At 28.6% G+C, this 23485-nt stretch overlaps 3 protein-coding genes across 8 annotated transcripts; 1 reads left to right on the top strand and 2 right to left on the bottom strand.

Annotated features, from left to right (window-relative positions):
* Positions 1–32: 32 nt before the first annotated feature.
* On the top strand, positions 33–14878 carry LOC140675020 (uncharacterized). 2 transcript variants are annotated; one of them, XM_072909018.1, is made up of 44 exons: positions 33–116; positions 375–759; positions 1223–1405; positions 1534–1727; positions 1810–1825; positions 2209–2288; positions 2629–2806; positions 3072–3281; positions 3436–3576; positions 4965–5012; positions 5082–5123; positions 5242–5364; positions 5531–5677; positions 5771–5821; positions 5904–6041; positions 6124–6219; positions 6401–6532; positions 6619–6729; positions 6829–6924; positions 7019–7159; positions 7722–7754; positions 7848–7931; positions 8053–8145; positions 8239–8397; positions 8476–8568; positions 8675–8734; positions 8926–9015; positions 9098–9244; positions 9488–9583; positions 9875–9937; positions 10015–10110; positions 10627–10710; positions 10798–10941; positions 11302–11349; positions 11430–11589; positions 11650–11861; positions 12178–12426; positions 12508–12588; positions 12656–12793; positions 12868–13056; positions 13147–13293; positions 13570–13817; positions 13979–14174; positions 14245–14878. In XM_072909018.1, exons 2-44 carry the CDS (start codon positions 532–534, stop codon positions 14449–14451), a joined length of 5472 nt encoding a protein of 1823 aa, XP_072765119.1. In that variant the 5' UTR covers positions 33–116; positions 375–531; the 3' UTR covers positions 14452–14878. The 2 variants fall into 2 exon arrangements, with proteins under 2 accessions (XP_072765119.1, XP_072765118.1); XM_072909017.1 differs by lacking the exon at positions 33–116 and having other exon boundaries at positions 280–759.
* On the bottom strand, positions 14596–15925 carry LOC140675032 (uncharacterized). The gene is made up of 4 exons (XM_072909044.1): positions 15496–15925; positions 15273–15360; positions 14941–15085; positions 14596–14832 (listed from the first exon to the last, which is right to left on the bottom strand). The coding sequence occupies exons 1-4, from the start codon at positions 15785–15787 to the stop codon at positions 14692–14694; spliced, it is 666 nt and encodes a 221-aa protein (XP_072765145.1). The 5' UTR covers positions 15788–15925; the 3' UTR covers positions 14596–14691.
* A 141-nt stretch (positions 15926–16066) lies between these two features.
* Positions 16067–23418, bottom strand: Rab5 (RAS oncogene family member Rab5). Of its 5 annotated transcripts, none has more exons than XM_072909041.1 (6): positions 23292–23418; positions 20187–20355; positions 19746–19897; positions 19405–19621; positions 18916–19040; positions 16067–16748 (listed from the first exon to the last, which is right to left on the bottom strand). In XM_072909041.1, exons 2-5 carry the CDS (start codon positions 20347–20349, stop codon positions 18928–18930), a joined length of 645 nt encoding a protein of 214 aa, XP_072765142.1. In that variant the 5' UTR covers positions 20350–20355; positions 23292–23418; the 3' UTR covers positions 16067–16748; positions 18916–18927. The 5 variants fall into 5 exon arrangements, with proteins under 5 accessions (XP_072765142.1, XP_072765141.1, XP_072765138.1 ...); XM_072909040.1 differs by lacking the exon at positions 23292–23418 and adding an exon at positions 23086–23210; XM_072909037.1 differs by lacking the exon at positions 23292–23418 and adding an exon at positions 22428–22619.
* Between the last annotated feature and the right edge of the window lie 67 nt (positions 23419–23485).

Here is a 23485-nt window from a genome sequence, read left to right on the forward strand (position 1 = left end):
CGTGCACAATGAATCTCCCATTACGTGTCTAGGGAATATGTCATTTTCATAGGTGGCATTCGACGAAAAGATTTTTGTCGGAGAGAATTTGATTGGCTGACCTCAGACAGCACATTGTAAATATTTATATATATTTTTTCTAATATTATATCAATATTTCATAATATTTATGATAAGTAAGAAATAAATATCGATAGCAATTATTTTGTAGATATTTTTCAAATATTTATGATCAATCTAAAAATCTTAAAATATTTAAATTTTAATTATAAATATTTTATACTGTGTTTGGGATCTGACGCAAAGAATATGAAAAAAGATCTATTACGCAAGTCGCTCGGCTATCTATCTGATTTATTTTATTTATGATTCAGTGACGTCAACATCGCTAAAATGGCGAGATACATGTTATGTTGACATTTACTTAAAGCGCTCCTTGGTTGAAACGGGGGTGTAGGGAGGCCTTTAAAAATCTGTCAACGTACACATCATATTACAATTGCACGAGTCATCGATTATACTTGTTAAGCGATGCACTCGGTCAGTGCCAGTTTGTCGAGTTCCCCGGATGTTGATGACGTTACGATCCCGTTGGTTAAACGTGATCAAAGCTGCCAAGCGACCGACGAGATCACCGGCGAACCATGCGGGGAAACCGAGGGTCTGCGTATCCTCGATGAATTTCGCAAATTGTACGAGGGTCGCATCGAGAAGATCGATCGAGAATCGGAATCCACAGGCGAATCTGATCGGGTTTCCGTAAGTGTTTCTTACCCAGACAGCACACAATATTTATGATAAATGTTTATAAGTATTTGTGAAAATATATTTTTTTAAATACTATATAAGTATTTTATACATATTTTATAAAAATCTTTATTCGACATATCCTTAAAATATAGATGAAATATTTATAAGTAAAAAAATTAATATTTTTAGTAATTATTTTATAAATATTTGCTAAGATATTTATGATAAATATTTATGATCTATTTAATCTAAAATCTTAAAAATGTTTATTATGATAAATATGTATAAAATATTTAAATAATTATAAATATTTTGTGCTGTCTGGGTATCTATTCTAATGGAATTTGTTTTATGCATGCCATTTTGTTCCATTTTTTCCTTGCATCTTTTTGTATGATATTTTAAATGCAGCTGCAGCTTAATTTTGACTCCTATTTATGTTCAATACATAATTAAAATACAAACTTTGCAGATGAAGTTGCAGATAATGAGCGATTGGATTAGAGATTTAGGAGAACAAAATACTATGTTGGTGCATACAGTTGAAGACTTGGAGCAGGCTGCCTGTAATAGAGTTAAGTTATTAGAAGAGAAATTAAAACAATCGTCGCAAATAGTTGTAGATAATTTGACAAGATCAAGTGATTCTGAAAAGGTAAGAGAGAAGAGGATAATTTAGTTTTATTAGATTATTACAACAGGTTTTTAATAACTTAAAAATATATAACTATATATATATATATATATATATATATATATATATATATATATATATATTTGTAGGCTTTAAATACACTATCAAATCGTGTCAGTCAATTGGAAAAGGATGGGGAATATCTGCAACAGAAAATAGAATATCTGCAAAGCGACATTAGAGGATTATTAGAAGTGATTCGTCGCGCTCGGCAGCAAAATGTTTGGAATCTCGACGGTATTACGTTTTTTGAGATTCAACCTGAAGATATTCCAATTTCAGAGTAAGTCCATTACTACTGTTATTGGTCAATTTGTAGTTCTGCAAAGGATTTATATAATATAAATTATTTTATTATTTTACAGCTGTATCTGCAGTCAGGTAAATATGAGTGTAAATGCAGCCAAAAAGCTCAGACTTATTTTAGATATAGAGCATGATAAACTTCAAAAATCAAGTTATCTGTGCAAAAGCATTTGATGCAATATTTGTGTTATACATTTATCATGCAAACTGGAGGCTTTTCCTTCACTCCCTACACCCTTTATATTAAATTTAATTATTTCATATCACATACATATGCATATATTTTGTATTCAATAAACAATCGTCCCATTTAATAGAGTATTATATTTTCAAAACATTGTTTTATTTACATATATGTAATCTAGTACATAGTATTATATAATATTTTAATATGTAAATATCACTAAATATAATAATTCTTTTTTAATATGACATTTAATAATGTATTTTTAAATTAGGAACAGGCAGATACTGAATATATAAAATCCTTGAATTTGCAAGTAGAACAACTTCAGGAAAATGAGAAAAAATTAATCAGGTAAGATGTGTGCAAAATTCTTAATATGTACATTAAAAAATGGTTGTAATTAGGAATTATTATTTTGTTGTTTAGAATTTAATTAATCCACTTATATTGTTTTCAAGTAACATACTAATATTTTTCTTTTTTTCTGCATTATATAGATGCATTATTTTCTAAGATGTATTTTTTTTCAGCATATGTTCAGAGAGAATAATATATTTTTAAATTCTTAATTATTTATACACAAAAAAAGATATAACTTTAGTCTTACTTTTTCTCAGATTTTTTTTTATCTATTTATATATATATTTTTTTATATATTTTTGCACAGAGATAAAAGAGTATATTTTTTCAGATCTCAATTGGAACTAGAAGGAAAAGTGGCAGATCTCATGACAGAATTATCAGTGAAAGATGAGACTATAAATAAATACGTTTCTAGACTCCAGTGTTTTTGTGAGAAGCTCAAGCAACATGCTAAACAAGCAAATGAAGTTGTTAGTCATTCAATGCTAAATGATCAAAATTTCGATGTAAGTATGGTTTTCCATTCCTGTGTACAGATAGAGAAACTCATTCTGATATATTTTTCGATATTTTAAGTATTGAGGCAATCATGTTGTAGCAGTTAGAAAAAGGAAAGAAATTACTTTATTATACAATGTGTTATTACACAATAACCATAATAAATATCTAATATATTTTGAATTTTACATTTTGCAAGCAAAACAACGTTATTCATGCTTTCCAATATTGAAGCAAGAGTCTCTGTTATTTTAAATTTATATTACTGTTCAGATTATCTTAACACCTGACATTCTGGAAAGTGTATTAAATCTAAAAGATTTGGAAAACAGAAACTTACGCAGACAACTTCAGGATGTTGAATCCAAGCTTATGGTATACACTTATGAAAATAATATGGATACAACCAATCTACAAGTACAACTTGAAGAGAAATCTAAAAAAATACAGCAATTGGAAGACAAAGTGGCTCGTCTGGAAAAAGTTGGTTTATTACATTAAAATATCTACTTTATAGTTTATAATATATTGCATATTGCATTTTTTATCTGATATTTTCTTTTTTTAGTTCTAACATAAAATATTTTTAATTTTTTTAAATTTAGTTTATTATAATATGTGTTCTTATTGATTTCAGGAAGCTGTAGAAACACGGGATACACTGACGGCGGAGATTACTGCATTGGAAAAACAAAATTACCATGCGAATATAGGAAACCTTTTGAAGGACGACTTAATTAAAGAGATGCGTAAGGAGCTGAAAGAAGCGACTTCAGAGGTACAATGTGAATCCATAAAGTTTTACACAAAACTCACAATTTTTTTGCACATTTGTAGAAAAACCTCTCCACCTTTACTCGCATCTATAATTCTCACGATTTTGTTCCTGCTATCACTAAGATGAAAGCTTCCCACGAATCCTCTGAGCATTTTCCAGTGTCAAGCCTCCTACATATATCCGCACAGCAAAAGAATAATATATCATTTCTGCATGATGACTCTAAAAGCCTATTAAATTCTGGGAGACAAAACCCAATATCAATAATCAATGCAAAGTTACGAAATAGAGTGTTTAGTCTACAGAGGCATTCTCGAGACCGCATAGATATTCAAGCTGCTCGATACAAACATCTGAAGAATATTGATAGAAAAATTTTACAGACTGCTAGAAAGTTATCACCTCCTTGTAAAGATAGCAATTTGCAAGACAGAATCACGACGAGTACTTATGTTTGTTCGGCTACATCGTATCTTCAAGATAAGCCTAATAATATCTCAAAGTAAACTGAATTGGATTTAAATTGCCGAAGACTTACTAAGGCATCTTAATACACAGTTTTAATAAATTTTATATTAAAAAAATTTAAATTCTTTGATATTGACGATCTTTGAGCTTTTAGAATTGACCACTACTAAAAACCATACAAAAGTGCTCAAATATTTATACTCGATCATTATTCTTTTTCCAGAATTTCATAATTATATAATAAGCATTATATGATATAATAAAATAAATCCATTTTTAAATCAATAAATTATTGGATATTTAAATCTTTGATAAATAAATATATGTAATAAATATATGCATCCATATGTGAATCTATATGTATTTATACTTTATATAATATTAATATTTTTAATATAGTTTAGTAAATTTACGTTAATATCTTTGAAAAATAAAAAGTCGTATATCAACATGATTGCCTCACTTATAAAATTAATAGATTTCAAATTAGCTATTTTTATATATTATTACATTTATAACATACACACACACACACACGCACACACACACACACACACACATATGTATATATTAATATTAATGTTAAGATATATTTTGAAAAATAAAAGTCAAGAAACAAGGCAAATTATTCTCATAAATTGTTTAATTAATACATTTTATTTATCTATCAATATATGTAATTGATAATAACTAAAGTTTAAGAAATATATATTTTTTATTTTTGTGCCAAATCTTTTGTGTGTGTGTGTGTGTGTGTGTGTGTGTGTGTGTGTATATATACATATATAATTTACACAAATTTAACAACTTATGAGTAAACACTATGTTTCTTAAATTTTGTTGTGATATAAAGGTCATTTTAAATATATATTATTTGTATGCTCAAGCTTTGTATATTTATATTTTTTATGTAATTTCAGGATGCACCTTCTCGGAAAGTTCGTATTGATACAAATAATTTCTCAGAGGTGAGTTAAATAAAGTATAATTATTGCACATAATATGATTTTGAAATGACGATATTATTTCGTTTTCAGAAATGTCCCCTGCCTTCAATAGATATCTCGTATTCTAAGAAGGTTCGTCTACATAATTATATTCTGTTTCATATTTAGCTTGTATATTTAAAAAAAAAATATCTTTTTTTGTGTATATAAATAAAAATTTACATATTATTATTATTAATTTTGTTCCCAGGATGAATTTATATCATTTCTGAATAGTACAAAGGCACATGTGCAAAAAGAATGTGAAATTTTGTCAGATTTAAAAGTTGAACTAGGGAAATTTATAGAAAAATTAACTGTCGAAGATAACGAGGTAAAAAAGAAAGATATTATTTTCTCAAATATTATAACAAAGTAAACATTACATAATATTAATCGTTTTTTAATTAACTTATTTAAAGAATACATATTATATAATATTTATATAACATATAATTCTTTCACCTTCCTTCCTGAAAGAATATATTTTTTTTTCACAGGTGAATGACTGTATTATATCTAACAATTGTCTGAATAAAAGTAAACTTTTTGCAAGTGGCATGTCTGACAAATTGAGCAACTGTATTGAAATTATTACCAGAATGTACTCAGAAAGAGAAAAAGAAATCACTCTTTTTGATTGCATGGTATGTGATACACAAACAAAATGTTTTTTATTGACTGATTATTTAATGTAAATAATCATATTTTGATCACATTGTGCTTTTGTCTTTTTGTAGATAAAGAAAGAAGAAAATCATTGTGTGTGTATCGATTCTAAGGATATTAAGGTAAAATTATATATTTTAATATTTATTTTATTTATTTATCATTATATATATATAATAAATTAATTGATATATTTTCTTCCAGTCAAATATAAATAATGCACGACAATTCAAATTAATGGAAGAATTCAGAATATGTACTGTAGAAGCTCAAGCAGCAACTGAAGATATTCGTGAAGAGATAAACACTGTTATTTCCATATTTAATTCACGACATCAAAACGTACGTTTATTAATAAAGAATCAATAAAAGCATACAAATGTTTGATGATTTGGTAATCGATGTTAACGTAACATATTTTCAGTATGAAGATTTGAGCAAGATGGTTACTAACACGCAAACTTACTTAGCAAGAACACGAGAAGGATTAATAGAAGCTGTTAATAGATTAGAATTACAAGTAATGTGAATATATTTAAATATATAATTAATATATCAAACTGTACATGCTAACATACAATCGTCGTACAATAATTATAGTAGTTCTATTTTAAATTAAAGTATAAATTTTGATCTTTTAATGTTTTGTTATATATATTGTGTGTTAGCTCTACAATCTAAAAATGTATTTTTCTTATTAGGAGGAAGAGAGATTGAGGCATAATGAAAGAATTGTGAATGGCAAGCTTAAACTGAAAGATATAAAAAATGAGATTAATCAGGTTCAATCGGAGTTATCCCGTTGCATTAACAGTATGCAGACGAATATACAGGTTCGAAACATTTGTGGTAAATAATTATACAATAAACTTTTCATTAATTTTATTTTGTTATATATAAAGTTTAAAACAAATTTTAGGAATATCATGAATCTGGGTACACAGAAGCATGTGTTAGCAATGATTTATTGACTGTTGTAATGGAAGAGGTTGAGCAGATAGTAACTAATTTGCAATTATTTCAAACTCAGGTTGGTTCGAAAAGAAATCCAAGAAAAAAGCAATAATTCTTATCAAATTGGATAACACTACGTCAAAAACATGTGTATTACATAAATATCATCTTTCAGGGTGGTTGTATGACGTCAGTACTAAAGGGATTAAGAAGTCAGCTAAGTACTATAGATTCCTCTTTAAAGGATTTACAGAAGAAAACTGGTGAAGTGGTAAGTATTATAAGAAGAATGTCGTAAAGAAAAAAAATTGATGATGAAAAATGTTATTTGTAATATTCTTTCAACCATACAATTATTTATGCAGCTCTTAAGCAATGAAATTGCAAAAACGACATTCTGCGAAAGGGAAGGCAGATTGGCTAAACTTGAAGAAGAGGTCGATTATGCACATACAAAAATGCAAGATGTATTGGAAACTTTTCTTTCCACAAAACAGGAAGAAAAGGTTATTCATATATTAGATACATTTATTAACATTTATATATTATATATTAGATTGATCAAAAGGTTTATTTTTTTATTTTATTAATTTTTATTTATTTAATTTTATTAATTAATTATTTTATAAATTATTAATTAATATTATTTTATAAATAATTATTAATCAATTTTTATTTATTTTATTAATTTTTTTAATACAGAAAACACAGTTTTTCCAATTTAATTTTCCTTTTGAATTAAATGTTTTTGAAATCATATTGAATTATATATTTCTGTATAAAAAATAGGATTATCTTACAAATGAAATCTTTTCTACATACCAAGTTATTTTTTTAGATTGACATATATATACATATATACTATCTGTCCTACCCTTTTCTCTCTTGTTTATATTTCAAATTAAATTTCTTGTCAAGGAAATATATTTTTTAAATATAATACAAAAGATAAATAATTTTTTTATTAACTTAATATTAAAAAAATATATATTATATTAAACTTTTTTTTTATTATTATTAAAATTAATATTAATTTAAAATTTAAATTTGAAAATATTGTTTTTTTAGGAACAATTTCCACACTATACCTTTGACAACCAGGTATAGCATGTTTAATTACTATAAATAAACATAATTTTTGCCTTTTAATTCATAATATATATATAAAATACTATACATAATATACTGTTTTAGGAGTTAAATGATGTGATAAAAGTGAAAGAAGATTTACATAAATTAAGAAAGGAATATGACGATCTGAAACTCAATATGGTCCAGGTATAGATTCTTTAATTATTTTTTTTGTATGTAATAGAACAAACTGTTTAATTATATATATATATATATAAACACTTTTTTTGTACCAATTTATTGATATTCTATATGCTATATGTTGTAGCAAACATGTCAGAAAAAATATGATGAAAAACTAAATAAATGGAAAAATCGTATAACTGATTTAGAAGATCAAATCAGAGTCTTGCAACATGAGGTAATTATAACTTATTTAATTAACTAGAAAATTTAACCATTTATTTTTTATTTTGAATAATTTATATTGATCTAATATTCTGTGTTCTGATAGATAAAATGTAAACAAGAAACAAATAGTTTTTTAAAGAATGGTATTCAATCCATGGAAAAAGAATTGATCACTATGCGAACAAAGGCAGACAATTATAGACAATGTCACAGCAAAGATAATATGGAATTGAAAAAGAAGATAATAGAATTAGAAAATATTGTAAGCCTTAACTTTTTATAAATTCAAAATCACACATCAACATGGAGTATCTAATATCCATACTTAATCTATTTTCAGATTAAAACGCAAAAAGAAATAGAAAACGATCTTCGAAAAAGTTTAAATAATGTAACAAATATTAAGAAATCTACAGAAACCTCAAACACTTTTGTAAGTAAACTCTTTAATTATATATATAAGTACATATTTTTATATATTTTTTTTCTTTTGTATAAAATTTTCTTCTTTTGCATAAAAATTTAATTTTATTACAAAGCACATGGACTGTGGCACAGAAGCAACACTCTTATGCTGTGATTATCCATCTAAATATGAAGTAATTATAATTGTTGAAATAGCTATACTATTATAAAATAAATTTATTAGAACTATGATTTAATTTGCTGTTATTTATTATTAATGTCTTAAATACAAAGAGTATAAATTTTATGCTGTAATATAAAAAAACATATAATTACTTGTAATATTTCTTAATAAGATTGTGTAATATTATTTTTCTTAATACAGAATATATCTGACTTGTTCAAAACTGTGCAAGATGCAGTGCAATCTGTAAAACTGACAATTCAAGATTTTGAAAGTGAATTTAAAAAATCGGTATCTTCTTTTTACTTTATATCTTACATCGAGATTAAATATAAAATATGTTAAAAAGATTCTTATAAAAATCTATTTACAGATACGTGAAGAATCATCTCTCTCTTCTGTTTCGGCAAAATCTGTTGTGACATTGACAGATTCATTAGGCAAATGTAAAGAAAAATTGGATGTTTGTTCTCACGAGTTAAGCAAACTTAAAAATGCTGTATATTCCAAAGAAAAACTGGTAAGTTATATATGTGTTTTATTAAGTAATAAATATTTTAAAATATAATATTTTTTATCACAAGTACATAAAATTGAATATTTTAATTCGGAATAAAATGAAAAAATGTATAATTTTTGTTTCAACTTCTAAAAATGAATCTGTTTTGCTTAGAAAGAAAGTTATTTATATTTATTAATAAATTGTACTGTTATTAATAATTGCATTAAATATATATAAATTTAAATATCAAAATTATTTTAGCTGCAAAATATGGAGGAAGTGATACGAATACAACGGGATTCCTTAACAATGAGTCAAACAGAAGTAAAAGATCTGCATCAGAAATTGCAAGACAAGGTAAATTATGAAATTAATGGTATAGATTTTAATTGATAAGAGATCTTACACGATATAATAATTGTTTGATTAAAGTCGTTATATAATATCGCTTTTTTAATTAAACGTTTTTAATTATTAATTATAACATAATTATTTATGCTTTTTCTGTATGATATATTTTCATATACATTATGTATTAAAAGATGTGTCAATGTATTACAAATACAGAATATCTACTTATCAAGAATGAAGTTTGAAGGTACGTATTGACAAGAAATATTATAATATACAAAATAAATCTGTTTACAGATTGATAAGCAAAGCCTAACTATTACGCAATACGAAAAAGAAAAGAACGAATTGCTAAAGCAGGTTTGTCTTTTTTTTTTACCACCTTTTATTTAGCATTAATATGATTTTACGTTCCAACATTGTGCTATGCTTTGTAGAATGAACTCCAGATTCAAACTATTGGGCATTTACAAAATGCCGTTGTTGAAGCTAAGAGAAACTTGGATCAAATGGGTCATAAAGCGATGAGTGATGTGAGTGAGCTGAGACCCGCGATACCGTCTTCGGCCTTTAATCATAGAAACGTGCATGATGTTTAAACGTGTAAAGTTATGAATAGTTTAAATTGCTCTTTAGCTTTTGCGCTAAAATGTATTTATTACAATTGTAAATAATGCTGATCAATGATTATTAAAAATATGACTCTTTGAAGATGATGGATTGTTACATTTCTCTCTTCGCCTTTAATGTTTTTATATTTACGTCGTAACAATGCGAATGCAATTGAATATAATGAGTGCCATGCATGACGTGTTCGTTTAATCAAAATGTTTGAAGCTTTGTGATATGCTGGCCCTGTTTACAAAGTGATGAGAAAGTGTGTGTATGATATATAAACTATCTAGATTAACCAGTGTTCTGGATGATCCGGTTGTAGAGCTGTCACACTGTGCAAAATTAACAAGTAACACGAACTATGTGCGTGAGTGTTCTCTGTTTTTAGATCTAAAAAAAAGAACCAAATAGAAGAATACATTATATCTTTACAGCTTTGCAAAAAAGATGAAACTATTCGTGAATTAACAATGTATATTGATGAAACGCAGCAGCAATATAACGAATGTTTTACAGAGGTAAGAAATATTCTATTATTTTTTATTAATTAATCAACATATTACTAAATATTTTAAATCTAATTCTTTTCATATATACTTGTAAAGACAACTAAACAGGATTTATTATTGGATTTGCAACGAGATGCTATTGACAGTCTGCACAAGAGAATTCGTGGTCTGGAGTATGATAAATGTCTAATCATTACTACTCTGCATGCAATATATTTTTCGATCTTAAGTGTAATACAGGTACAGTATAAAAACTTTATCTTTTAATAATGGTATGAAGGGATGAAGACTTTTCATTAACAATAATTAAAATAATTTTGTACATTTTTAATAAAGAAATATACACATTGAATAAGTGTTATATTTTTCATTATATTGAATATAATAATGTAACAGAAAAATAAGAGAAGAAACTTTTTTCGAATATGTATTTACGTTTGTTATATATAAATTATGTATTAATTATTAGTTATTAATATATTAGTTTGCGTTATGTGTGAGATGTTGTTATGTTATTTATATGTGATAGATGTGTGAGATGATTTAAAGAATTAAAATTAAATCTTATACAGAAGTAAGATATTTGAATTTTTTTTACAGGAACAGATACACGATCATGTGAAGGATTTCCGGGAACTGAAATGGAAGGTATATTATTAGAAATATATACTTTTATTTTATGGTGAAATTTCTCTCTATCTGTATTTCCAAAATATATTTTGTCACAGATGGATAGTTTTATGCAGATGAAAAATTATTCTGAAAGCAAATACATGGGCAAATCGCATATAATGTCTCTTAGAGACAAAAGCTGCGATACTCAAGATCTGGAATATTCCTCAAATAATATTGTGTATGAAAAGCCACTACATCTAGATGGACATTCAGGTAATTTCCTAAAGATAAAATCTAAGACAATTTACAAAAATAAATATATTAATGTCTTAGATAAAGATGTGGAGAACACCGTTCAAATAACTGAATTACAAAAAGTGAAAGATAGAGAATATAGTTTAAGATGCGAAAATCAGCAACTTAAGACCGATATACAGTGTCACAAATCAGAAACTGATAATTTGATGAAACAACTAGAACAAGCAAAACAAAAGGAAAGTGATTGTGAGAAACTTTTATCAAAGCTGGAAGATGGAGAGAAAGAGGTGATTATACTTAAGCTTTCCTTCTTTTCTTTTGCGTGTTCTTAATTATTTTGTATCATCTTGACTTCTTAAAATGCTTGACTACAAAACAATAATACAAAGATAAAAAAAATAAATTAAAAGATTGAGTAGATTCCAATGTGCGAAATAAAATATACGATTATAAATTTGAATATTATTATAATATTTTCAATAAAAGGAGAATATTGCACCTTATCTATTTATATAATAATTAATAATAATTAAAATTTGTAATCGTATATTTTATTTTTTAGAAAAATCATTTATTAATATTCATTTACTAAAAAATTTGTAGATCGAAATTTTAAATGAACGAATTACTAATAACGAAGAAATCATTAAGAACCAATCTGATGAACTTGAAATACTTCGAAAGAGATTACTCACAAAGGATCAACAGATAGAGGAAAATTTATCTGAATTAAATGTATCAGAGCACGAGATATTGAATATTCTGTGTGATCGAATATATTCTTTGAAAGTTTTATTCCAAGAGAAATCAGATAACATGGTTAAATTGCAAGCCGATTACGAGTTACTTAAAGTATAGACATTTGTATTTCAATATTTACCATAGAATACAAAGTAATTTGCATCTATTGATCTATCAATCATTTTTTTCCAGAATGAGAATTCTATACTAAAAAGACAAAACAATATTACTGAAACACGAGCTCAAGATGATATCTTTCAGTTGAAGAAAAAGGTAATGTACAAATAGCATCTTATATTTATGGAAAAGAATGATTATATTGCTTTCTTTCAAATTTTAGCTCAAAGAGACACGAATAAAATTACATCAAACAGAAAGTAATTATCAGGGAATAATTGAAGATTCCAACGAAGTTCAAAAACACTTAATGTCAGCAACAAAACGTGAAGCAGACTTGCAAAACTCATTAATAATTATGGTATTATATATTATTGTGAAACATAACATTTCTACACATTATATGTATATATTACAATATTGTATTCATTTCAGGAAAAAGATTATTGTTCTAAAATCGAAAAAATAGAAAACGAAGCGGTCAGTCTACGTGATTTGGTGGACAAATTAAACAAAGAATTGGAAGAAACCAAAGAAAAACTTGCGTCGAAAAACATCGAGCTTTGTCAAGCGCAAGATAAATGCAAAAGTTATACTGATCATTTGGATCTCATTCGACAAGACGTATGCATATACATATATATTTTATCTATAATTTTATTTTAAAAATAGAAATCAATTTTTTTGGATTCAACAAATTTTTTATTCTTTTAGCTCGAGATGGAAAAGGATGAATTAATAAAGGCTGAGAGTGTGAATCACGACTTGATTCAACAGTTACAAGAATATATGAACGAAAATTATTACCTTGGCCAACAAAAGATTTCACTTGAACGAAATAATTCCTCGTACATAACCGAAGTAATGCTCCTGCTTTGTTAACATTTTTAAAAAATATTATATATACAGTTTATGGATATTTCTTTTTATATTTCATATATTTATTATATACATTGATGCACATAATTGTAATTAGTAGATATATGATTTTTTCTATTTTAATTATAATTTCGTATTTTATATTATAATTATATTATCGTATTTATATAATTATATATTTATTATAATTATATATTATCATATTTTTTATCAATATTTTTATTTTAATTTAATATCAAACTGTAATTTTTATTTTAGTTAAAAGACATGCGCAAATCTTTGTTTGAATTGAAAAAGGAATGTCATTTAAAGGATCAATCTCTAACATACATGTCGGTTGATTTGACTGAAGCAGCTGTAAGTAGGTCGGAACTCTGTAAGGAGTCTCAATATATAATTTCATGCATCCGTGATTGTATGGAACAACAAAAAAAGTACAACAAAACTCTGGCGAAAAATCTGGAAAATAAGCAACAATTTTTAATGCAGCTTGTACTTGAAAAAAAGTAAGTAATATATTTAATAATTTAATTAAATATTTAATATTTAATAATTTAAGATATATATGTGTATTTTTTACAGTTTTTTTCATTTACCCAAAAAAAGTATTTTCTTTTTCTTGTGCATTACATATTTATTTATTTAAATAAAAATTATTTTTTTATAGAGCTCTATTAATTAAAATCAAGAAGTTGAAACGAATTAATTTATTGGCACAGAAATTGAAACGAACTCACAGACAATTGACTGGTAGAGGTCTTAAAAAGGCGCACATAAAAAACGATATCTCACCATCGATTAAAACGCATAAAAATGTAGAAACAGATTTAATTTCGCGTTTGCACTATACAGATTTATACAAGGTTAGTATATATTGAAAAGCAAAAAAAAATTAGAAATCTTTGATTGCTTAATTTCTTTTCTTGCTTTTAGAAATATTTCACAGAACCAATAAAAACCAGCCAACGTATGTCGACGTGTGGTGACTCGTGGTGGTTTCCTAAGATGGAGCATTTAATAAACGAGATGCAGAAAAGTAATCAACGGTGGAATGACAATTTTAACCATGCAACGGAATCCGACACTTCACTGGAAGAAAACCGTGATTACGGTTATCAATCTTCTTCTGCAAGTAAATGAAGAAGCGAAGAGCGATTCTTCGTGCCTGAAGAAATAATGCGAAAGAAAAGATTGACGTCGACTATTGTATGTCGTGAACGTGTGTGGAAATTTGTAACGTAATTTATGTTTGTGTCTTTTTTTTGCGTGACATAATTTTTTACATATATATATATATATATATATATATATATATAATTATCGAATGTATCCTTTTTTAAGAAAATAAAAAGACGTTTTTTGTGACGTATACGAAGATTTTTACTGTCTCAAGACGATACAGTAATGAGTCATATAAACGAGATGTAGCAACACGAGATTTTCCATGTATATTTTGTGAAAAAATTCAAGTATTATTTCAGCTTGATTTGGTGTGAATATTTCTATGCAATTTGGTGGATCCTTTTGGAATTATTGGAAATAAATATATATTATGTATAACATATAATGTACATAAATTAATACGTATATACATATTATAATTTAATTATTTGATTATAGGACAATTACCATAACAGTATATAAAAGAAGATGTTCGAAAAAATATTTATACGTTTCTTCAGCTGTGTTCCAATAGTTTGCAAGATAAAAGTTATGAGTCAAAAGTATCAATTCTATAACTGACGAAATTTGTTGATCATTGAACAGCTTCTTTCTAAAATACAATATTATTCCTTTATAGCTGTTATTTAAACTGTTATTATGTAAATTGCATAAAAGGGGACAAGTTAAATATTATAGTTGTTGCAACATAAAGTTTGATTATGTAATTAAATAAAAATATTTTTTTTTAATTGAGAATATTAATAAACACATGAAATATATTTCGCGCATATTTATACTTGAAAAATTTGAAAATTTGCCACAAAAGTTTTACAAATATCTCTTTGTGTCTATCCTTGTACGATACGTTATATAGAATCTTTTCCTCTGAAAAAATAACGCATACTTATCATATGTAAAAGATTTAAGAAAAACAGTATAGCTATAATCACAGAATAGATATATTGCATTTGATACGTTATGCATTATTGGCAATTCTAATAATTTTAAACATATTTTTACCCAAAAATAGTAAAATTAATTTTTTGTCCCTTTGTTTTCTCATACAAGCTATATCTTCGGACGTTATCATTTTGGAAGGTAGACAACTGTATTGACTATACAATGGCAAAGTATGAAATTGCCAAGGTCCACATATATCGTCATAATTTGTAACACTTTCCAATTCGGGCTCAGAGCATACTTTCCTGAGTACAATTTTCTTATCATCTAGTACAGTGCACTCAGATAAAAACCTGCGTTTTATATTTATTATCGTATTTGATTTGCTGTTATATACGTTACTCATTTTCATATCATATTTTGATATGTCATACAAATAATGCCAGCAACATGTCTACTGAATACAGAAGACAGAAGTATATTAATATTTTTATATCAAATGTATGAATATATAAGTAAATTCAATAACAAAAGAATTATCTTAAAAAAAAAAAAAAAATTATTTGTAAATGGATTAATGTATATTCAATTAAAATTAAAACAAATTATCGTATTTGCTCATATAATAAATTCATGCCCTTTAACAAACGATTTTCTCTGGTTGAATAAAAAGGCAATTATTAAAGAGCCATTGTAATATTCACAAGTTTATTTTTTTTTACCGTGTAATTCATTTATAATTCATTATGAGTTGTCAATAAAATTAATATACAATATATTTTTTAGAGCAAGAAATTGTTATACGTGTTACAAACTAAGAAAGGAAATACATAGTAATAGCAGCAGGAATAGCCTCTCCTATCTTACAAGATTTTCGCGTGCCAAAAATTCATTAGACGTTGCATATTTTAAATGTACTGTTATTATCAATATTTATGGTGTATTTATTATTAACGGTATATTATATATATTTTTTATTAATTCTTATTATTATTATTTATTATTATTAGCATTACTTATTACATATATAAATCATATTGATCTATATGATTTATATAATATATATATATATAATGTTTATTTATATATATATTTATATATTTATAACGAACACCGCCCATTACACTACTAGAATTACAAATGGGAGCTTTTTTACCACCTTTTAATAGATCTGATACTCAAAATAGATGATATATCGTCGATTACATTGAGACGCAGACTCTTAGTCAATCACTCAAGCAAATGTTTACAAATGTCCCGCACAGTTCACTGCCCACTCTGTATTTTTCCCATTTTCCGTTGTGTGCGTCCTCCTTTCAAATTCATCGTAGTACACTCGTGGTGCACTTATCTTTGTAGATTATAGTACATATCTGTAATCAGAAATAGATAGCGCGTCTACACTGCAATATTATTCTAAGATATGCATATAAACATCGAGTTTAATCGATATAATAAAAAGTGGAGTATATTGAGTGGTTTAACTTATTAATTAGAACCTTTTCTAGGTCAATAATGTAAAACTGGATGTGACAATGACGTTGTATTGACATAAATTTTCTCGAATTAACAACTTACAATTAGCACAACTTACCTAATTTAATAAAAAATCTCTGAAAAATAACTAATTTTCTAAGTATAAATAAAACAGTGATGAAAATATTTAAATAGTATATATCAACTTTGAAATATATAGTGCAAAATATATAAAGTTCTTGAATATTTAAAGAGCATTTCTCTTTTCTATTATATATAATGAGGAAAATGAGAGTCACATGTATGATTCCATAATGTACTGTATTACAGTTGTCAAATATCTACAATGCATAAGAGATTGTAATTATACTAAAAACAATTTATTTGCCTGACGAATATTAAAAACTCCTTTATACAAGAATGAAACCTACCTGTGATTTTAACAGAATATATCTAAATAATCTCGAATCTCATCAAAAGGAAGAGAGAGAGAGAGAGAGAGAGAGAGAGAGAGAGAGAGAGAGAGAGAGAGAGAGAGAGAGAGAGAAAGAGAGAGCAGAAATAAATATATAATTAAGATATATAAGGATATTAGAGATTGTGAAGAGAAAGATTGCACCCTGAGAATTCCTTTTTTTTGTAACAATTTTAAATAGTTTTACCTATGACATTATTACAAAAAATATTATATTTTAAACATACAATCCAATGATACGAATCATTGCACAGGAGATGGGAGTATTATTATAAATCGCAAGAAACATTTTCGCAAGCTTGCATAATGAATCATGCACATATGTATTCTTGTAGCACCTTTATCAGTCAGAAACTAGAATCCACCAAAGAAAGGAAACCTTTATAAATTTGTAATATCTATTAATATCTATATAGTGTTTTACATAAACACTATTATTTATGTGCCTATACAATCAAGACATATCTATAGTGTCTTACTAAACTTTTTTGCAAAATTTTGCAAAGATTATGCGCCTAAATTAATCGCGAATATTAATAAAACAGAGAAACTATAATAGGAGAATAATTTTATGTTTCTAGACATAGTATAACATAGATTATAATATTATTATCAAATAATAATTCCGACTTTAATAAAGTTGTTACAATAATGTAAATGTTACTTAAGAAGTAAAGAGGCGAGACATAATCGCATAATATTATTCAATGTTGGCCATTACAAAAGATTTTAGTTAAAAAGAACCATTTCGATTATGTAGAATTGCTATATTAGATATTTCTATATTGAAAAGCTTGAATAGAGATATATTGCAATAATATTAAAAGAAAAATTCACCAACAAGTAAGCACAAATATGTCATTAGGATAGAATCATAAAATTTAGGACTGTTTTCTTCGCATATACTTTGTGTAAACCATCTTTTAATTACAAGAAACTGTTAATATCAGCTAAATATCATACATCAATATTAGAGTTACACATTTATATTTTGCAGATTATAAATTTGATGGTCATATAATGGATCTTACTTTCAATCCGCGCTTTTCTTTCTTATCTAATTATTTTAACCCGCCATGTATTTATTTATTTATTTCAATATATCCAATAAATATAAAGAAGGCAAAAGTCGCGAGAGAATATACACTATAAAAAATATTAAACATATAACAGGAAATATAATATACTCTATGAAACTGCATGTGTGACTACTCAGAGATATACCTCCCATATATATATTATATAATACTAATACAAAAGTCTGCTAAAAGCATTTTAAAGTGCAAATATCTATTCTACACAATATCAAATTGATATATTTTCCCGTTTCCCATTTTTTTCCCCCTTTTTTTTTGATCGCGTCTTCATTTCATTATTCTATTATTATAAAAATATGTGAACAGGTTGTTATACACCGAATATGCATTTGATTCGTAACATATTCATTAGGCATATCGAATATTTTTCGGCTCCTCATTAATGGAATAATATCTCTTGTAGTTTTTTTCCAATTAATTTTAAAGACAGTATATATTCAAATAATGTAAAAATATATATAGATATACGAATATATATTGTGAGACACATACGGATTTAGATAATCACTTGCAGCAATTGCCGGTTGCTGCCTTTTGCCCATCCGACTCGACTAGTCGACGACCTTGACCACTCGTACTTGCGCTTCCTGACTGTTCGTTCTTAGGAAGCTTTTTAGCTGTTAAAAAAAAAAGGATTATTTTTTGCACATTCTAGAATAAAACTGTGTCGATATGTTTTAACGTTATAGACATTCTCCGTTTCCAAAAATGTTTTTTACTGTTCAACATGTGTTATCAACAGGTGCAGAATTACGATGCACTTTGATTAGTGATATAATACGTAATACAAGATGGAATAATATTTCTGAGTGTATATTATTAAATTAAACAGTAAGTTTGATACAAACACACATTATCACTTGATAATATTAATGTTACGTTTTATAGTTTAGTTATTTTGCTATAATATTTATGTTACCTATAATAACATAATGTATAATCACATATTGACAGGAGAAAAACAAAGGATGCATAGCTCACCAATTGCAAGGAATATGTCGTTGACATTCATCGCCGTCTTAGCAGATGTTTCCATGAAAAGAAGGCCATTTTCATCTGCATACGTTTGAGCTTCGTCATATTCGACGACTCTTTTATTTGCCAAATCTGCCTTGTTTCCAGCTAATGCTATTACTATACTTGGACTGGCTTGGCGCTGCAATTCCTTCACCCATGTTTGGGCACGTGAGAATGTATCCTAATAAAATGATAAGTAAAGATGTACAGTTAGTTCTATACTTGCTGATTCATCTTCTCATCATAAGAGTAATTTATAAATTTCTCTTTTAAATGCTCGCTAAAGTAATTGACAAATCGCCTACCTGGTTTGTTATGTCGTACACAACAATGGCTGCTTGGGCACCACGATAATACATCGGCGCGAGACTATGATAACGCTCTTGCCCCGCAGTATCCCAAATTTCAAATTTTACAGTTGTGTCGTCCAAACACACGGTTTGTGTTAGAAATGCAGCTAAAAATAACAACATTTGCTATAATAACAAGATAAATAATCAAGATAAAAATAAGTATACAAAGACTATATATATATAAGTTTTGTTATATAAACAATATAATTTTTTGCTTGTAATGTTACAAGTTTTAATTTTAGAATTTATAAATATTTTTTTAAATATGTGGTTGTGTATACTTAAAAAAATTATAATTAAACTTTATATTTAATTTAAAGAGATAAACTATATTTTGATAAATAATAAGTTATATTGATAAATTGAGAAGTGATTATATATTAGTATTCTTACCACCAATTGTACTCTCCTGATACTCGTGGAACTGTCCTTTGACAAACCTTAAAACAAGGCTTGATTTTCCAACCGCCGATTCACCAAGTAAAACTAGCTTAAACTGACAAATTTTCCCTTGTGTCGACCCATTTGGCCTTTGAGCCGTACCCCGATTCGCCATGATCACCTGAAAAAGAAATTTAATTTTTTAGTTTTGATTAATCTTGCAATTTCATTAGCTTTGAACAATATCGTTAGGTTTGATACATTTGTGAGGTCATATTAAACTTCTATGAAGCTTCTTATTTGTTTTACGATAAATTTTGCATTTGTAGGTTGTATCTTTTTTTTTTTTTTTTAGTACCTTTACTGGCTGTTAAATGTAAGCGTTATAAAATATTAGACGAATAAAAATGAAAGTGGTGTATCTGCGAGTTATATATTCTAGCAATAATACAATATCTCCAATCGGAAATTTTTAAAAATATTTGATAAAGCATTGTAATAAACCATTTCTCTCAATATCTAAATTTAATGTAAATAAAATTTTAATATTACACTGATATTAAAAATCTAACATTCAATATAAAATGTATATAAACATAAAAAGAATATGTATAGAAAAACAATATTTGTCATAACAAGATCTTATAGTTTGCAATTATTATTGCTCATTAAAGTTTAATTCAATAGATAAATGTCTATTTATACTGAAGCTTTATGTGCACAACAGATAAGATGTTTCTTCGCGCATATGATATAGTTAATTATAATGTTTTTAAATTGTGTAGAGTCTACATACCTATTTGATTTTAATTAGGAATATAATAGGAGACGCAAAATAAAAAATTGGATGTAACTTTAAGGAAAGAATTGACTGAGAATAATTTTAAAAGAGGCAGAAAATTGTTTTTAAGAGTAGATATTTTCACGAAACATGAAAGTGCAAGTGATAAGATAAGAATATTCGAAAAAACAAAGATTGTAGGATGAAAACGGTATTAAAATAAAAGTATCATTAAGAAAACAAGTCAGTAGTGCTTGAGAAATCTCAAAGTGTAAAACAGCTCGATTAAATCACTTGTAATTTTGTATAAATTTTTCCTGCCATAATTATTCCTTTTGATTAACGGCGATCAATTGAGAATTAAGAATTTTTAAACGAGAACGATTACTTACAAGTACGGTGATAAAGTCGAGGGTAGCTAACTTATTTGGGGAACAAAAAAAGTACAGGCTCTTTTTAACCCATTAAGAGATCCTGTTAATTATATTATCCAATTAACTCTTCGTGCGACTAAAGCCATCGAGAGCGAGTTTTTCCGCATTACTTTTTTTTTCCTATTTTATTATTTTTTTTTTTTCTTCAATTACGTGAGAGAAGACTAGCGCGAAAGAGAGATCGAATACGGGAGTAGCCGTCACGAGAAGAGCGATGCACCGACTTTTACGACAATCACGAGATTCGTACAATGCTTGTAAAAAGGGCCTCGACTTTACGTATCGTACGAGCCTTCCTGTCGCGACATTCGCGTCGAAAAAAATTCTCCGAACAACTGCTCTACGTCACCGATAATCCCCGGTAGATACTATCCAAAAATTATGGGAAACCGTTAAAACGACGCGTCGACAATGAAGGAAAGGAGAAAGACGGGAACACGGGAAGAGCTATGTCGCGTATTCACTTTGTGTGTGTGTGTGTGTGTGTGTGTATGTGATGCGTGCGCAAGCGCCGCGCAGCGTGTGTATGTGCAAACAAGAGAGAGAGAGAGAGAGAGAGAGAGAGAGAGAGAGAGAGACGATAGCGGAAAAAGATCGGCGAAAGAGAGGGAACGAAGGCGAGCGAGTCGGAAAGAGAGAGGGAAGGAGGGAGAGGAGAGACGAATAAAGGGAGTGAAATGCGCCACGATTGTTACAGCCCTGAGTGCTTGTCACCGCCCGACGATGAAACGTCAGCAACATCCGAAATATTACAGACGCCCCTCGAGAATCCGAGCACAACCGTCAACCGCGAGAGTCACATCGGTGACAATACACGCGCTCCCTTCTCGTCACTCCCTCTCTCTCTCTCTCTTTCTTGTCCTTGTCAGGATGTAACACGCGTATAAACATCTTCCACGAATCTTTCCGGGGTGGGGACGAGATATACTTTAATTTAGCGACTCGTTTCTCGTCTCCCTCGCTCATGTTTGCACGCTCCCAGGATGACGGGTAGCCACCTGCCAAGGTAGATCTTTTTCTCGAGAGAGTATGCTTAACCTGTTTACGTTGAGGAGGTTCGCCGTTAGATCGATGCGCCGCGCTGGGTAGCTGCTTGCCGAGGAGACGACGACGACGATGACGGTGTCGACGACGACGACGAGGATGTTGACGACGACGACAGGCGTGAAGCGCAACGCCGTTCGACGATGATCAACGTCGATTCACTGGCGCGAGCCGAGTCAGGCTCGAGTCAGCACTTGCCACCGATAGATCGGCCCGTCGAGCGAGCATAGATCGCGCAATCTATGTAGAACGTGTGCATTTATGACAGCTCTCGCCGGCGAGAAGAGTTAGGGTGGACAAGGTACACAAAACCACGCACGCGAAATTCAAAACTAACTCCCCTCTCTCTCTCTCTCTTTCTCTTTCTCCTTGTCGCGCGCACGAACAGATCCCGTGAACTGTAGTCGCACTTTTGTCCTCTCGCTCCCTCTCTCTTTTTTCGCCTCGTCGCTTCTCGCTCGCACTTCGATATAATTGTCAACCTGAAGGAGGTGTTACACCTTCACGATTTGATCATGCGACCGTTCCTCCCGTAACCTACATCGACGAGAACGTACGTCGGCAGCGAGCGATCGGAACTTTGACACACCGTTGGGAGAGGGAGAGAAAGAGAGAGGGAGACAGAATGAGAGAGAGAAAAAGGGATGATTACCGACACGCGCGATGCATACGGTGCTGCGTCACTTTTTGCCGATCCGTTCTGCTCCGTTTCCGTAGGTCGTGCGACGCAGATGATCCGCCCGATTGTCTCGGATCTGCCGATTTCGCGGAAGTGTCGAAACGTCGAACGGCTCTCTTTCTCTCTCCCTCGCGACTCCGCCGTTTTTACTTCTCCGCGATTCACGAATATATACGTACCGACTACTACGAACAAGTAGAAAGCAATATGTGGGCCATAGATGTGTGAAATACCTACAGAGTCTTCGAAAGTCGACGGATTTTAATCCGACCCGGGTCAATTAATCACTATTTCACTATGAACTCGAGTCTTTTATTGGCAGAGACGATCCAATGACGTCATTATTCCCAGAGCGGTATTTTATGTCTATGGT

The sequence above is a fragment of the Anoplolepis gracilipes genome, chromosome 17, assembly GCF_047496725.1.
Source record: "Anoplolepis gracilipes chromosome 17, ASM4749672v1, whole genome shotgun sequence".
In the NCBI taxonomy this organism is placed as follows: domain Eukaryota; kingdom Metazoa; phylum Arthropoda; class Insecta; order Hymenoptera; family Formicidae; genus Anoplolepis; species Anoplolepis gracilipes.